The sequence below is a fragment of the Procambarus clarkii genome, chromosome 68 (assembly GCF_040958095.1).
Source record: "Procambarus clarkii isolate CNS0578487 chromosome 68, FALCON_Pclarkii_2.0, whole genome shotgun sequence".
Lineage (NCBI taxonomy): Eukaryota > Metazoa > Arthropoda > Malacostraca > Decapoda > Cambaridae > Procambarus > Procambarus clarkii.
In genome coordinates this window covers 13,890,581-13,908,506 of record NC_091217.1, presented here as the reverse complement: position 1 = coordinate 13,908,506, position 17,926 = coordinate 13,890,581, and the positions used below count along the sequence as shown (strand labels likewise).

At 42.7% G+C, this 17,926-nt stretch overlaps 1 protein-coding gene across 6 annotated transcripts in view; it reads right to left on the bottom strand.

The window, feature by feature from the left end:
• swm (Zinc finger protein swm) overlaps positions 1-17,926 on the bottom strand; it is a 108,958-nt gene that overhangs the window by 79,445 nt on the left and 11,587 nt on the right. For 4 of the 6 annotated variants that reach the window (XM_045769259.2, XM_045769266.2, XM_045769267.2 and 1 more), the window contains exons 3-7: positions 15,762-16,174; positions 11,520-11,695; positions 11,159-11,370; positions 4,209-4,373; positions 3,561-3,767 (exon numbers count right to left, since the gene is read on the bottom strand). In XM_045769259.2, the coding sequence (XP_045625215.1) occupies positions 3,561-3,767; positions 4,209-4,373; positions 11,159-11,370; positions 11,520-11,695; positions 15,762-16,174 (1,173 nt within the window). The remainder of the gene's footprint in view (positions 1-3,560; positions 3,768-4,208; positions 4,374-11,158; positions 11,371-11,519; positions 11,696-15,761; positions 16,175-17,926) is intronic. The other 2 variants (XM_045769260.2, XM_045769265.2) reach the window with 1 other exon arrangement.

Here is a 17,926-nt window from a genome sequence, read left to right as displayed (position 1 = left end):
GGTAATTACAAGAAACAATAAGAGAAAAAGACCTTGGAGTAGACATAATCCCAACACTAACGCCAGAAGCTCCTATGAACTAGATAACATAAGCAGCATATGAGAATTTAGTAAACATAAGATCATTTAAAAACCTTAACAAGAAGGCAAGGCTTTCAAGTCCATACATACTGCCTATAGGAAACCATTACTTGAATATACAGCACCAGCATGGAACCCACATCTAGAGAAGGAACAGAGGAGATATGATCACTACATACAAGATCCTGAGGGAATAGACAAAGTGTACAATAGAAGCCTATTTAAATTAAATGGTAGAACATGGGAACACAAGTGGAAGCTGGACACACAATCTCAGAGACATAAGGAAGTTCTAGTCCTCTGTAAGAGTGGTCGGCAAGTGGAATGCATTCAAAGAAGATTGTCCGAGACCTATTGCATCCAAAACTTTATGATGGGATGCCCTAAGAGGTGGCCCACAGCACCAGGAACACACACTAAGAAGCCATCCACAAGGCCAACAAAAATTAAGGTCAAGCAAGAAGGCAGAGAAATGCAAAAAGGGACTCCAAGATGAAACAGAAAGTAGAGCTCAAGATCCCCATGCAAGGAAGAAAGACAGGACAGAAATCCATGGAAAAGGAACGGAACACCAAGCAACCAAGCATCCCACAAACTCACAAAGACAAACTAGAGCCACAGAGAAACCAGACACGGACTAACACAGCCAAAAACAAAGAGGGAAACAGAAACCCCCTCCCCAGGTCACCAGACTTCACCCAGAAGGCACAAGCATCCTAAACACAAGAAAGAAAACTGGACCAACACCCCACTGCATAGAAACATTAAGGGGTGAACTGCAAAAAAAGGCACCACTGGACATTCACACCAATAGAAAAGGCAAGGCCCACAGCAGGGACATAATCCAACAGAAAAAAATCATGGCAGTGAGGCTACCAAGACATGGCCATCACTAGAAAAACAAAGGCAACCACCATTTGAAATACAAGAAAAACATGGAAAGGGGGAAAAGAAGAAACCTGGGAGAGAAATCAAACCAACTCCAAACACGGGCGAAAACAGCCCATCAGCAAGTGAAGCGAGCTGCAGAGAACTAAGGCAGAGCTGCCAGAACCCTTACAGCAGAGCTAGAAGACAAAAACTTTCATCAAACTCCCAGGAACAATAAAGGGAAAGAGGCACGAGCCAATCAATCGAATGAGAGAGAGACAGAAACAGCCAATAAACTAAAATACTGACAACAGAAAGAAGTAAGGCATAAAACAAAGACCCACAGTGCCATTGAATCTGTTAAGTACCACTGACTCAAAGAGGATGAATGTTTGGGGACTGTAAGTAACACACCAAAACCCCCAAAAGAAGGGATATCTGCTAGCCAGGGTGAAGAAAGAACCCCACAAAGAACATCAATGAATCCTCCTCGGACTCCAACCCCCAACCCTGGAATTCCCTATAAATGAAGACTCCTGGGCAAAGCCAAGTTCCACACCAGATGGCCATAGACAGAAAGGTGTCTTCCCTGAAGGAAGGAACTGAGCCTCAAATGACATCCCTGGGAAACAGAAGGCAGTGGAACCACAGCATGCACAACAGCTCTACTACTGTACAGATGGCCACCAATGTGGCAGGGGAAGCACAGAGAAAGCTTAGCTACAACCCAAAGAAACTCAAGCCCCAGATCCCAAAAACAACAGAACAAAGGAAGAGAATAAGAGACCCAAAACACTAGAAGGACCGGGAGAAAGAATGGAGGGGCAAAAGGAGAACATATGGAAACCACCAACCTCCACCACCACAGCACCAGAAAAACAAGAAAGGGTTGACTTGGACATCCAGGTAGATTTCAAGTACCAACAACATACTGGAAAACAGACCCATAAAGCGACAGCCACCTGATAAACCAAATACCGAGGCTAAAAACCTGTACTGGCCAGAAAATGTGATGCCAAAATTACTCTACACACAGAAGAACACACACCAGAGAAAACGTAACATATAATCCCTGTATTCTAGGGCTGGGCAAGGCAGGGAGGGGAGGGGAGGGGAGGGGAGGGGAGGGGAGGGGAAGTAGAGCATGTAGGAGAGTGGTAGAATGAGAGAGAACCCCCCCACCACCCCTGGGATGGAAACCTAATTCATAATGATGCTGTGATGACAAACATCGCAGGCTCCAGGTTAAAAGGGATCTTCACTCCACAGGTGGCTTGGTAAAGGCAGTAAGAATAACCGTCAACGTGAAACAAGACCGTGACATCCAGTAAAGACACATTTCATGAGAGAAGCCTCAGCAAACCAGTTCATACTAAAGAATCCAAGATTCAAAAGCAAACAAAAACCAAGCATCCAAGGCACAGTAATCCACGTGCCAATAAAAATCCACACCTGACAGTTTAGGTAAATGCAGCTGCAAAAGGCACAGTTGGTATGCCATAAAACAAGTGCACAGAAAACCTGTGCAACAAGCAAAGAGGAAAACCTCAGAATGTGCCCAACCTCAGTCTCACAAAGGAGTCACTGACTGCACTATTCAGGGCGAGGTTTCCTCCTTCAAGAGGCCAGCGTTTTGGAGAGAAAAACCCGAACCCACCAGGAAAGGTGACCATGTAAAGGGCAGGGGCACCGCTAGCAAGACTCCAGGGAAGTTTACACCATGTCAGGCAACCTACAGTAAAAGTAACATCAGCAACCTGCTGATGGTCACACCAGGATAAAAACAGGCCATGTGGATGTGTGGAGGCTAGCAGCTGACGTACTGTAATCCAGCAGCAGTCAGCTGATGTTATGAAGAGAACGTGTTGCTTGCCCAATATCTGTATTGTTTTCATCTTGTCAAATACTCTCCAATTTTTGGATAATTTTCCCATTTTCTTTTCGCTTATTTTAAATTTTTATTTTAACATGCTGTTGTTTGGTTAGCCCTATCTTTCTGGTGGCTTTTCCCTTCAGCTAGTGAAAGTATTTTGGGCACAATGATGCCACACGCTTCAAAATTATTCTAATAATTTTAAATGTATAATAATATTTGTCTTTTTGTCAAGTAATAATTGCCAGAGAAATATAAACTCTTGGGGTAATTATAGCACAGTATATACTGTATAATAATTTACAAGCAGAACCTGATCCTCATAATGTTCTACGGTGAAAAACTTCAATTAAAATTGAGACATCTTCTAAGGGTTAATTCAGTATAAATTTATAAGTTTTTAAAACTTTAAGGATTCCAGATTGAATTGAAACTCACTTTCTTAACATGATAATTTTCCTCAGAGAAAATGAGGTTGTGTATAAGGAAGAGAACATATCAAATATATTAGGGATAGAAATTTATACATTCACTACAAATGGATTCATATTTACTGACAAGTTATTCTGAGCTGAGAATGACAATAAAAGGTCTTACCAGCATAACTTACTAGCTACTCATCTGGGAGGAAATAATAAGCATGGATACCTAATAATTATAAACCCCAGATTTGAATACCAATTTAGGATGAATTAATGGAATAATGAAGATAACCACAAACTAAATAATGCTTTACCAAACTGTGGATGTCTTGGAGGTGGGTGGCGGGGTGTGGGCACCCCCTGAGGGGGTGCTGGGGCCGGGGTGTAGCCAGGGGCACTAGGCGCAGCTCCAGGCACAGGGGGAGGGGGAAAGTCCAGCACAGCACTGATCCCTTCAAGCACTACTGGGTCAGAGCCATGGTCAAAGGAGCACATGTCCCCACGCATACAGTAGCCCTTTTCTGCAATTTATTAAATCAAGAAAATAATGGAAAGCTGAAAGATTTTAAATCAGTTTTGGAAACCTAATTCACTATCCAATAATTTAATTTTGTATAGATACAAAATAATTACAATGCAAATAATTTAAAAGTAAATTGTGGAAAAATTATTTACAAATAAACAAATTCCAATTAAAATAGCAATTATTGAATATAAACAAAAATTGGGGTTATTGATCCAATGAATTTCAAAGTATCAATAAAATGCAACTGAACTAAAAACTCAAAACTATGTATAAGCCATAAAATATTTATTATACAAATGATAATTATGACGAAGAAACGAAAGGGCCATTAACATTGTGGAAACAGCAGATAATTTTTTTTTAGTTATGTAATTACTTTTTAAACAAAAGAAATGTTTCTAAGCAGAAGTACCATAGAGAGGTAACAAGTACTCACCGTCATAGTCACGACACCTCTGCTTCTTCCCAGCTGGTGGTAATGTAAACTCTGGATGTTTGACTGCAACCACACTTTGCATTATGGAACTAGGGTCACTCCTTGGCTCCAGCTTTGTCTCGGACACCGGTGAAGCTCCATGGGGGGACTCTCGCTTTTCATCTGCTGCATCAAAAATTTACAAAACCTCAATATACCAATTTTTACATATCTTCCAAATTGAGGCCAATACAAGAAAAAACTATATTTCAAATGCAGAAATATACAAAAAAAATGTGCTTAAGTCCCTCAAACAGAATGAAGATATGCAAACCACACCAACCAAAACAGGGTTTTTTCCTCTCTCTCAGTTCGGTGATGAATGCCAATTTTAATGTTTCTGCTGAAAATATTTGTGGCAAATTGGCAGAAGTTTAAACTTAAGACAAAATGTTAAAAGACTTTTCAGAGAAAGCAGCAAGAAAGATATTTTTACAATGTAAGTCAGTTTTTAAAATCCCAAAACACCAGCAATGAATGCAAAAAACAATAGTTTATTGGCGAGACCTGGAGGCTCCCTGAAGCTATCCCACTGATATACAGGCATACCTCAGTTTAAGAGTTTAATTGGTTCCTGGAGACGCCTCGTATTCCGAAAACTCGCATTCCGAAGCTAATTTCCCCATAAGAAATAGAGGGAAATGAATTAATCCGTTCCTGACTACCCCAAAAACCCCACATCAAACTAAATTCTTATACCTAATTCATCTAAATAAACCTACAAAACTATGTTCAAGTTATTACTTACCTTGCTGTTGAATGCTGTTGGCGTATGGAAGATGGTGAGGAGGTGGGAGGAAGAGAGGAGTTACTGTTTGGAAGGGGAGTCCCCTTCCATTATCACATCAGGCAGTGAGGACTTCACTGGTATGCACACTCTGGCACATTTTGCCTGCATACCACTAGGACTTGCTTGTTTTACTAAGAATTTATCTAATGACACTTGTTTTTCCCTACATTTTAACACTTGTCTGTAGTAAGACATCACATTATCATTTAAAAGGTCAATGCAACGGCCTGCTACAGCTTTATCTGGGTGAGTTTTTTCAACAAAACTTTGCAGTTCTTCCCATACTTCACACATTTTCTTAATCAAGAAGGGACATCCTCTACTGCCTCTACTCACAGCTATTTTCTTAGGTTGAACCTTACCAATGGCTTTCTTGATACCCATGGCAAGATATATAATGACAACTTTTATGCTCAAATGGCCAAAAAACCGTTAAAAAACTGTAAATCCTTGTGAAGAATTCAGGTGGGATAGTCACTGGACACGAGACACTGGTAAACTGAGGCGCGATCGCCATGCCACCACGTGCCAGTCGGCCTGTACACGTATCAACAAACTCGCGTCCCGAGGTAACCCTCGCCTTCCGAGACATATTTTTGGAGTAAATCCTGCTCGTCTTCCGAAAAACTCGCATACAGGGACACTCGCATTCCGAGGTACCACTGTAGTGCTATCCTATATTTGGGGTCATCAGTCACAGAGTAAATGTTGCCAATCAAGAACCAGAGCCAGAACCTGGCCCCTTCAGGAGATGCAGGGAGCAATGCCCCATGAGCACTTTACATTTAAAGTACTGCAAGTCATAATTGCCAGGGAAAGCATCAAGAAAGGTAGGCAAAATAAAAGACCACTGTCTAGTTGAAAAATATGACCTTTGTCCTCAAAAGAGCAAAAGAACTCCCCCAGAAAGAAAACAAGCAACACTTGTTTTGGGAAGGGGGGAGGGGGAAGGCTGCAGGGGGGAGGGGAAGCCAGCCCAGGTGAGCCAGGCTACCCAACCCATCCTCTAAAAATACCATCACTCTTTGCTCGTATGCGCGCTATGGCCAAAAATGGACATAATTTGAAATGAAATCGACTCACAAAAGTGATGTACTGTCCCGTTTTCTGTTTGAGTCATCTGGCTAACTCGGTAAGATTGGGAGAAGAAACTTTCAATTAATGTTTTTCACAATGTTTTGAAACTTTAGGAGAATTTCCTGCCCTCCTAATAATCCAGAGGACCCTTAACTTACTGTTTTGGAAAAACAAAATCAAAAATTAATTTTAAATTTTCTCATTTTCAAATTACAGTGGTATCTCAGGTTACGAACATACCTGCTTACGAACTTTTCGGGTTACATGCCCAATTTGTTCGGAAAATTTGAATCGGGATACGAACTTTGCATCGGGATATGAGTTTGTTGATACGCATACGGCCGACCTAGCGTGTGGTGGCACAGCGATTGCGCCTCAGTTTACCAGTGCCTCGCGCCCAGTGACTATCCCGCCTAAATTCCTCACAAGAATTTACAGTTTTTTGTTGGATTTTTGTCCATTTGAGCATAAAAGTTGTTGTTATATATCTCGCCATGGATCCCAAGAAAGCCAGTGGTAAGGTTCAAGGCAAGAAATCACATGTGAGAATGACCATAGAGGAAAAACAAGAGATCATTGTGTTGTTGAACTAGCTAGGCTGTACAACAAATCTTCAGGGGAGGAAGAGGAGGCAGTAGAGAATGTCCCTTCCTCACTAATTAAGAAAACATGTGCAGTATGAGGAGGACTGCAAAGTTTTGCTGAAAAGAATCACCCAGATAAAGCAGTAGTAGGCCGTTGCATTGATCTTTTTAATGACAATGAGATGCCACACTACAGACAAGTGTTGCAAAGAAGGAAATCTCAATCTTCAATGGAACGTTTCCTTGTGAGAAAAGTGAGAAAACCAAGCAGCGAGCCACAACCAGGGCCTTGTGGCATGCAGGCAAAATGTGCCAGAGTGCACTCCAGAGAAATCTTCACTGCCTGATGTTATAATGGAAGGGGACTCCCCTTCAAAACAGTAACACCTCTCCTTCTCTCACCCTCCTCACCATCTTCCATACACCAACAGGAGTCATCAGCAAGGGTAAGTAATAATTTGAACATATTTTTGTAGTGAAGATTTGGGTGAATTATGTCTAAAATTTACTTTGAAGTGAAGTTTTTGGGGTGTCTGGAAAGGATTAATTCATTTCCCATTATTTCTTATTGGGAAATTCGCTTCGGTTTACGAATTTTCGGGTTACAAACTGTCTCCAGGAACGGATTAAATTCTAAAACCAAGGTACCCCTGTCCGTCCATTTTTGGCTTATGGGCAAACGGCTAAATTTAGACGTAATTTGTAAGAGGACAGGTTGGCTACCCACCCTCCAGTTCTTGAATGATGAAAGCCAATAATGACCAGAAAAAGGGAGGGTGTCAGGGAGCCTCCGGGGCTCTCTCAGAAACTGGTGTTTCACTATATTCAATGTTGGTTTTCAGTGAGAAGCCCCATCGACACCCTAAAGCTAACTACCCACAGAGAAGGAAAAAGCCAGCGTTGAACGTAATGAAATACCCTTTTCTGGAGGTAGCCCCAGAGGCTTCCAAAAACTATCCAAACTAATACGTGCTATACTGTATTAGTTCGGGTCATCAGTCACAGGAGTCCTTATGCCTACCAGGGACCACGAGCCAGAACCTGGGCCCCTCAGAGAGGCGCAGGGAGCAATGGCATATGAGCACTTTACATTTAAAATGTCATAATTGTCATCGACCAGAGAACGACCCAGAAAGGTAGGCAAATCACAACAGACTACAGTTTGGTTAACCTGTGCAATCTATGTCCTTAAAGATCAAAATAACTCCCAAAAAAATCAAACTAGCAACCCTTCTTGCAACTAGCATTTCTGCTCATTAGCACTACCCCCCCCCCCCCTCCCTTAAAGAAGGGGAGGGGAAGCCGGCAGTCCACAACCCCAGTTCTTGAACGATGAAAACTGCCAACCGGAGGGAGAGGGTTGGGAAACCTCCAGGGCTCATCCAGAAACTGGTACATATTTCATTACATACAATGCTGGTTTTCTGCGGGGAGCCCCATTGGGTCCCTGAAGCTAACTACCCAAAAAAAAGTAAAAACATGGACTTACCTGGGAGGCAGCAGCCCCGCAGGTTTCAAGACAAGGAAGACAGGCAGCCCAAGGCCACACAAGGCCATGAAGAAACCGAAATGGCCATGAGATACCTGGCTGCCAGGACCCAGTGCGACCTCTAAAACCCAGCGCCGTATGTCGATCCAAGACACGTTATCAAAAACTGTCACAAGAGCAGCATACTTGTTAACATCATGGGCATGAGGTAAAACCCAGACTGGCTAGACTGAATGACACTGCGGACAACCTGAGTCCTGGAACAGGAAACAAGGGGAAACCGGAACTACTATCACAAAACCAGTGGCCCGCAGGTAGCAACGTAAAGTCACCACCGGACAACACATGATGCACCCCGGCCTAAGCAACCAAGCATCCACAACCAACAGAGCACTCCAGGAGCCTGCCATCTCATAATATGCCAGAAAAGTAGCTGGCTGCAAGCAAACAAAATGACCACCAAGACTAATGAACAAAACCCCCAGTGCCGGAGAAGGGCATGAAGCTCCCCATCCCGACACCTAGAGGTCAAAGCCAACATAAACAAAGCCTTCCAGAAGCAATCACGAACTGAAGGAGCCACCACAAACCAAGGTAAAGAAAGAAAAAGGAAAAAACCCAGTCCAAAGACCAAGACGGCTCAGGTGGCACATCACAGGTAGCACACCTCAGTCTGGAGGTGAAAAAATGCACGAGAAAGCCGGCAGAAAGGTGCAAAAGTGAAATCCTCCTTGAACGCAAGCTGCAGCAGCCCTGCCAATGCCGCACGAAAGGAAGCGACTGTATTCAGCATGATCCAGGAAAAACCAAGAGAGGAAAGCCAAAACAACCTTGTCTGACACAGACAAAGCCTTACAAAGAGAAAGAAAATAGTGGATAACCTGCCAAGAAACATTGTACTATCGCAGCGAAGAATGCAGGTGGGACACCATCGAAAAAAAAAACTGATCACTAAACAAATGGAGTTTCACACACGTTAGAAAGACCAGACGTGTATCACAGAGGAGAAAGTCGAACCAGCAAGGTACTGGCCTGACCTGCTGAAAGAGGCGGAGCCATGGAAAAATAATCGGGTTTGGACACCGAGAGGCCTTGCAGTCGGGTAATGGTGCCACATACAGAGGATGACGCAGAAACACCAAACTGATGCGAAGAGGTACACCTTTGGGTGCCCTAAAGGAAGGAAAGTAATCGGCATCGGCGAATCAAAGCCAAAGGAAGGATCGACAATGACCGTCTACCACTCAGTGGAAAAAGGAATGAAGTGAGACAGTTTGTCTGCCAGGACATTGGACACTCCCTGACCGTGAACAGTATGGTGAGCTAAACCCCGAAAACTTAGCAGAAAAGCTACCCAGCCAGCTCCACGTAGACACGGAGCAGACACACTCCCCACCCCCCCTCCCCAAAGTTGAGATAATGAACCACAGGGGGGAGCAGCCCAAATGAAGTTGGATGTGCCCTGAGGAATCCAAATCCTTCACAGCGACTGCCATACTGCTGCAACTTCCGAACCATGTTGTGAGCCCTACACATGGACGGCCACCAACGCCCCTGACAGGACTGGTGAGCGCTGGTCACAAAGCCCCAACCTACATACGAGGCGGCCGTGGAACCTCAAGAGAGGAAGGAGGAAGGCACCATGGCACCGAACCCCGAAACTCGAAGAGAAAGCCGGTGAAACCGGCAACTGGTGCAAGGGCACCAGAGAATGAAACTAACAATCACAAGAGTGGCAAAAGGGACTGCTCCGTAGATACCAGAACAGTCACCCGAGCCAAATCCTGCCCAGTGGGTAAACCAGAAAAAGAAAATTTAGGCTCCTACACAGCTGCTCGAGTAACCCCGGGTCCCCCTCAACAACAGGCAACAGCGAGACTGCAGCTGGAGAAACGGGAGGGAGAGAGAAAGGGACACAATCCAAGAATCCAACACAAAGCCCAGCCAAGTCCAAACCTGGTCACCTTAACCCAGCCACTAGCACCACAGCCAACAAACAAACCCAGTCCTCAGAAAACAAGAGGACAAAGGCAACACTAACCAAAGAGCCAGGGCCGATGCGAGTCTAAAGAAAGAGCCAGCACTGCCTGCCGACACACGAGGCAAGAGGTAAAAACATTGGAAACCGCATCCCGGAGGATCTGCGCAAACAGCAAGGTCATGCACAGTCATGCACTGTGCTTGGGATTGGGGGGGGGGGGAAATTGATTTTCTGTAATTTCAAGATCAATGAAATTTTCTTTGGCGAGTTTAGTATCATCGGAATGCAAGTGTTAAAGGGGTATAACAAGGGAGATACAAATAAGGTTTTAAATATATTAATACAAAACAGAGAGACCCAAAAAAATACAGTATGGATATAAACTTAGAGAAATTTAGATTCAAGAATAAATTTGGTAAATATTGGTTTGGAAACAGGATTGTTGATTTATGAAACCAATTACCAAGTAACAAAGACATGGGATTGCTGGACTATTTCATAGATTAAACACACACACATGGTTGAGTTTGGGTGGACATAAATAGGAGCTGCCTCATAGAGATAATAGGCATTCTGCACTGTCATTTATTCTTATGTTTCTATATTAGAGATAACATTTTGCCAAAAGATTTTATATTATAAAGCAAGTCCTTACCAAACATGTTTAACAGTAATTTTCTTAAATGTTACACATTCTTGTTTCTCTCTGTGAGCAAGAAGCACATGCTTTGTATATATGATGCCCAAATAAACATGGGTTATATGGCAAATGTACAAGGTGTTCCATCAAAAAACCTCCATTTATCAGAAATGTGACAGTGTATGCAACATTTAACCGCCACCTCTCCAAGAGGATGATATTGCAGATCTGGTCAGAATGCAACTATGTATCAACAAAAATACTAACAACAATGTATACTTTGGTAATTTCAAACTTCCTCAGTTACATAAGAATAAAGAAAATTATGTACAGTATAAATAAAAACCTACCCCTTGGAATAGACTTTGACTTTCTCGATGGACTGGGTGATCTAGGAATAGGGGGAGGCGACCTTCCGCGGGCAGAGGATCTGTTGTTTCTTGGGGTTATGGAACGGGATCTGTTTCTTGATCTAGATTTTCTCTCGCGTGACCTGGATCGACGAGGACTTCGAGATCGCCTCGGACTACGGCTACGTGATCTCGTACGAGAGCGTCGATATCTGTAAATTGAAAAACTTTGAGCTCTCATTCTGAATTATTATTTGTAATTTATTTAAGAATCCTGGAGCATACCTATAAAACCATGGAATCCTATAAACCTTTGGCTGTAGTTTGATCCTTAACATTAAATTTTAGCAAATAAGCTTACCGTTTGCTTATAGGTGATCTTCTTCTTCTATCGTCATATTTGCTACGGCCACTTCTGCCCCTAGAACGTGACCTTCGAGATCTGTCTCTACTTCGGGAACCAGATCTTGATCTAGTACGCGACCTTCCTCGAGATGGTGATCTGCGTCTGCCTCTTCTATCATCTCTATCTCTCTCCTTCAATGAAAGATAAGAGTCACATTTATTAAGATTTCTAAATTAATGTATCCTAGAATAAAATTAATACATTGAAGTTTCTAATAACAATAAAGTATCAATTACCTAAAACCATTTTATATCAAATAAAACCAGTGCTAAATTTAAAAGAAAATAAATATAAAAAATCTGAGTGAGCCCCGATGACTTCCTGAAGCTATCTCAATGAAATGACCCCCAACTAATGGATCACATCGGCTGTGGAGTTCCGTTCGGTCTAAAGGAGACCAGAGCCAAAATGTAATCCCCTTACAGAGGTGCAGATAGCTGGTGACATACTGCCACCTCATTGGGGAAATGCATTCAAAAAGTTAGCGAACCAATACAGAACGCAGCTGGGTGCAAAGAGACAGGCATCACAACCAGTCGAACGAACTCACCCTACAATGTAAACAAATGATAAAAAATCTCACAATACACTTCCCTTCTTCCTGAAGGGAAGAACCAACTCGCAGTAGAGAAGGCTATAAACACAACAATAATACCAGATGGAAAGAAACGAGAAGGTAGAACCAGTGAGGTACATCTCTGGGCCTATCTGCTGAAAGGGGCGGAGCTGCAGAAAAACCCTGGGTTTGGACACTGAGTAAGCGTTGCCTGAAACCATGGCTGAGCCAACCACCAAGGAGTCTGGACCAACCTCCCCTGGCAGGCCTCCAAGACCTGGCAAGGACCCAGAGCAATAGCTGGACCAGGGATAAAGAGCTACAGAAACCCATACCAGTCCAGCCGAAAGGCATCCACTGCGGGTGCGTCACAATCAGGAAACACAGCCACAAAGAGAAAGGCACCAATTCCAAACCAAAGCAAAGGCAAGGCTAGCAGATAAGCAGACTGACTGGGGTTCCAAGTCAGCAAGCTGTCAAGGTAGGGTAGAACACAAACCCCCAAACCCGAATCAACCTAGTGAAAACACAAGGAGCCAAAATCAACCTGAAGTGATGAACCTGAAAGTAGTATGCCTCATGCCCCACTACAAAAATTAACCAATTCCTGAACCACAGATAAATAATGACATGCCAGTTCACATTTGAGAAACCATGGAAAATCATTCAGGAGCCTGCTTCTAATATGAGGCGATACAGGGCCGATACTTGTTCAAGCACAAAAGAGGCCAAGTCAACTCTACAAACAAGGAAAGGATTAGACACCCACCAAAGAAACATGGTTGTACCGATCATGCCAGATGCAACCCATTCCGAGATGACCCCATGAATGCGATGAAAAGACAATTGCCCTAAAAGCCCTGACCCTAAGAAAAGGAGAGGGAGTAAGCGACTTCACCATAGGCTACACAAAACTCGAAAATCACACAAATTATGGAGAAAGAAGCTGGAAAACCGATCCAGCTCCCATTCCCCCCACCACTTCCCAGAAAGGCATGGGGGAGGGGAGGGATTTGTTGAATTGCAAAAGGGCTGGCATGCAAACCACAAGAAACCGCAGCCCTCCAAGAAGCAAGATCACGGCACTGACCAGCAAAGGACGCCGGTTAGTCCTTTGCTGGTAGGTGCCGTGATCTCAAATTGATCTCGTGTATACAAATTGTAATCTGGCTCCACTACAGGCTTTCCTCAACCAAAAGCTGTTAACACTCCAGCCCTACCTAACTGCCTCCAGGAACTAGACTGGGAACCATGAGTACAAAGAAAGTCTGAAATAGGCCAATAAGATGCCTAGGGATGTTCATACCAGAACAGCCTTTATCTGCCCAGCAGATTAACCAGCAGGGCAGGGAGTGCAGGCTCCCGCACAACTACAGTACTCGAGCAATCGTCGAGTGAGCCAGGTCCCCCCTCAAAACAGCAGAAGGTGGGACCGCAACCAGAGCAAAGCTGGAGGGAAAGAAACAGACGCAGTCCTAGAAACTAACACTAGGCCCAGTCAAGGCCGAACCTGACATGGAACCAACTGGGACTTCGATTAAGGCACCAGTAAACCCGAACCCGCCAAGCTGGGAAAGAACCAAAACTCCTGGACAGCAGACAGGCAGACTAGCAGGGAGCCCACACCAACCAGTCGTCGAGGCAGGCTGCCAGCCAGGAAGACACATCACGATACACATCGGAATCACGATACACACCTGATCAGTGCAAGAGAAGCCGAACTCAAACAAAACCGGAGCCAACAGAGATGTAAACTGGGTCTCGGAAGAGGTCCACACCTAGGACCTAGGTCCACACAATATCAGATAGACAGTATGGTTTTCGATCTGGAAGATCCTGTGTATCGAATTTACTCAGTTTCTATGATCGAGCAACAGAGATATTACAGGAAAGAGATATTTGGGTTGACTGCATCTATCTGGACCTAAAAAAGGCTTTCAACAGAGTTCCACATAAGAGGTTGTTCTGGAAACTGGAAAATATTGGAGGAGTGACAGGTACACTTCTAACATGGATGAAAAATTTTCTGACTGATAGAAAAATGAGGGCTGTGATCAGAGGCAATGTATCGGACTGGAGAAATGTCACAAGTGGAGTACCACAGGGTTCAGTTCTTGCACCAGTGATGTTTATTGTCTACATAAATTATCTACCAGTTGGTATACAGAATTATATGAACATGTTTGCTGATGATGCTAAGATAATAGGAAGGATAAGAAACTTAGATGATTGTCATGCCCTTCAAGAAGACCTGGACAAAATAAGTACATGGAGCACCACTTGGCAAATAGAATTTAATGTTAATAAATGCCATGTTATGGAATGTGGAATAGGAGAACATAGACCCCACACAACCTATATATTATGTGAGAAATCTTTAAAGAATTCTGATAAAGAAAGAGATCTAGGGGTGGTTCTAGATAGAAAACTATCACCTGAAGACCACATAAAGAATATTGTGCGAGGAGCCTATGCCACGCTTTCTAACTTCAGAATTGCTTTTAAATACATGGATGGCGATATACTAAAGAAATTGTTCACGACTTTTGTTAGGCCAAAGCTAGAATATGCAGCAGTTGTGTGGTGCCCATATCTTAAGAAGCACATCAACAAACTGGAAAAGATGCAAAGACATGCTACAAAGTGGCTCCCAGAACTGAAGGGCAAGAGCTACGAGGAGAGGTTAGAGGCATTAAATATGCCAAAACTAGTAGACAGAAGAAAAAGAGGTGATATGATCACTACATACAAAATAGTAACAGGCATTGATAAAATCGATAGGGAAGATTTCTTGAGACCTGGAACATTAAGAACAAGAGGTCATAGATTTAAACTAGCTAAACACAGATGCCGAAGAAATATAAGAAAATTCACTTTCGCAAACAGAGTGGTAGACGGTTGGAACAAGTTAGGGGAGAAGGTGGTGGAGGCCAAGACCGTCAGTAGTTTCAAAGCATTATATGACAAAGAGTGCTGGGAAGACGGGACACCACGAGCGTAGCTCTCATCCTGTAACTACACTTAGGTAATTACACCAAGGAGAAGCCGAGAGGAAGAAACCTAAAAAAAAAAACTAATCCAAGGAACCCAAGGGCTCCCTGAAACAAACCTGGGGGAGGGGGGGAAAGAGCCCTACCTGCCGCATTTGACGGCGGAGAAGACATACGTGTGTGTATTAAAACTGTTTCATTTTGGGATAAAATGAGCCCCACATTGAAAACGGTTGTAATACGGACAGGATAACGAGTGCCGGAGGCTAGGGAGCCAGACGAGCAGATAGGCTCCAAGGGAGAAGTGAACCTGAATGTTGCATAACATGAAAGGAGCTATATCATACATAGTTAACCTCAGGTGGTGTGGGGGCAGACTCCAAACCGAAAGCGAGTCAGTATATTAACAGTTATTAACTAAAGAATAAAAACCCTTTAGCATTATTTTATATCAACCTTATGACTCAAGTTCTGCAACTCTCTAATTGCTTCCAGCCTCTTCTCGCAGGCATTTTTCAGTTTCTCACAAACAATCTGACTTAAAAAATATTGTAATCCCTCTTTCCTTCATAAATAAATACAGACATGAAGATCAGAAGTATAGTATAAACTATAAAACAAGTTAATTACAACTGACAAACTAACACTTACAGAATCAGATTTTCTAGATCGTTGCGATGACGATACTTCTTCTTTACGAGTGATAACAGAGGCTGGAGGAGGTGGGGGAGCAGACTCAGGGGGTGGCGGAGGAGGAGCAACAATTGCAGAACTTGGTGGCGGTAGTGGTGGGGCAGGCTGTACACTGGTAGACGATGAAGCAGGTGGTGGTGGCGGTACAGCATTGGGCGGAGTAGTAGAATCAGGGGAGTGACCAGAAGATTGTTTAGGGGTAGGTGTTGGGGGTAATGGTGGAGGTCCACCATCAGTATTGCTGGTAAAATTAGTAGACGATGCGTCAAGGTTAAAAGAGCTGGCTGACGACGACGATGGAGCAGACCGTTTGGGCAAGTACGATCTTGCTGTTGTTACCTGAAGAAACTTGTCAACAAATGATTTTGTGTCTGAAAAAAAAATTGAATAAAACTCATATGGTTATTGATGTATTATAAAGGTGCCATAATTGCATGTAACAAAATTAATTTATATATCAAGTTTCATATAAATAAATAAATACATACATACATACACATGCAACTCGTTCTCGCACTTGCTTGGTCAATATTTTGCTTATGAATAAGTACATATGTGATATATACTAATTTATTGTGAATATTTGAAATTTACCTGAAAAGCTGAATAGAAAACCACGACCTAACCTAACCTCCTTAGTATGTTAAGATACTATTAGTACTTAACCTATACCTATATTGATATTACAGTTTTATAAAAATAATAAAACAAAACTAAAATATTTAAATAAATTGTAAAGTAACTCAGGATATTGTCAAATTTTGTATAAAACTTCTATTGTTTAATAAAACTGGGAGGAAGAGTTAGTGCCTTGAAAAAAACTAGTACTTGGAATATACCACATACAGTATGTACTTACTCATAAGCCAAATATTGACTATAAGCATAAGTCATATGTGCTGTCTTGTGCGAGAGCGGATTGATACATTTATTTTGTGTCTTATTGAAAAAATATTGAGCAAAGTTGCTAGCCTCCAAACACTAAGTTAGCAGAGTTCATAATAAACTAAAACAAATCAAGGGTTGAATGTAATGAAATGCCATTTTCTGTTGTCTCCAGTAACTCCTCAAGCTTAAACACTGGTACCACTAGGCCATAGTTAATCCCACCATGCCTCCGAGCCTTGTCATTACCTATCGGAAGACAAGACCAAAATCTAATTGGCCCTATGAGGTACAGAGCTGGAGATCAGACATCAACCCAAAACTAAGAAAATTAAATGAAATGCCTCATTCTGGTGGGCCCCCAGAAGCTCTAGCTACCTGGATAGTCCTACTCATATGCCATACCATCCTTGTCAGTCATAAATGCCAACCAAACACCAGAGAATTTGGCCCACTATCTAAATCATTCTAACCAAGAGGAAATGCCACCACAAAGGTAGAGTGCACCATAACACGGGCCTCAGGCCAGGCTCGGGAAGTAGAACTCCCAAAATTCTCTCTAGGTATGCTCCGGGTATATAATGGCAAAGCCAATAGAAATAAATTTGAAAACTAGGGACACGATAATTAGGTTGTTAACTCCTCTTGTTACACACAATGATCCACCAAAAGGAATAGGGAGTGATTTGTAATAAAATGGTTTCCTGATGATGTCAAACTACTAGAGGAGATAGGAAACTTAAATGACTGTCATGCCCTTCAAGATGACCAGGACAAAATAAATGTATGAAGCAACATTTGGCTGATGGAATTTAATGTGAATAAATGCCATGTTATGGACTGTGGAATTTAATATATGCTACACACAACATACAAATTATGTGAAAAAGCTTTAAAGAACTATGATAAACAGACAATGAGTCACAATAACATGGCAAAAGATATGATGACCAACCCACAGATCAGAAGATGGAGACAACAATGTTTTGGTCCATCCAGGACCTGGACCATTTTCAAGTCATGTGATGACTTGATAATGACATCACAGATTGATAATGGACCAGGACGGACCACAACGTTGTCGTTTCTCCATCTTCTGATGTGTGGTTTGGTCATCAACTCAAAGAAAGATCTAGGGGTGGTCCAGGATAGAAAACTGTCACCTCAAGACCACACAAGGAAAATTGTGCAAGGCATCTACACTGTGCTCTCCAACTTCAGTATCATTTAAATACATG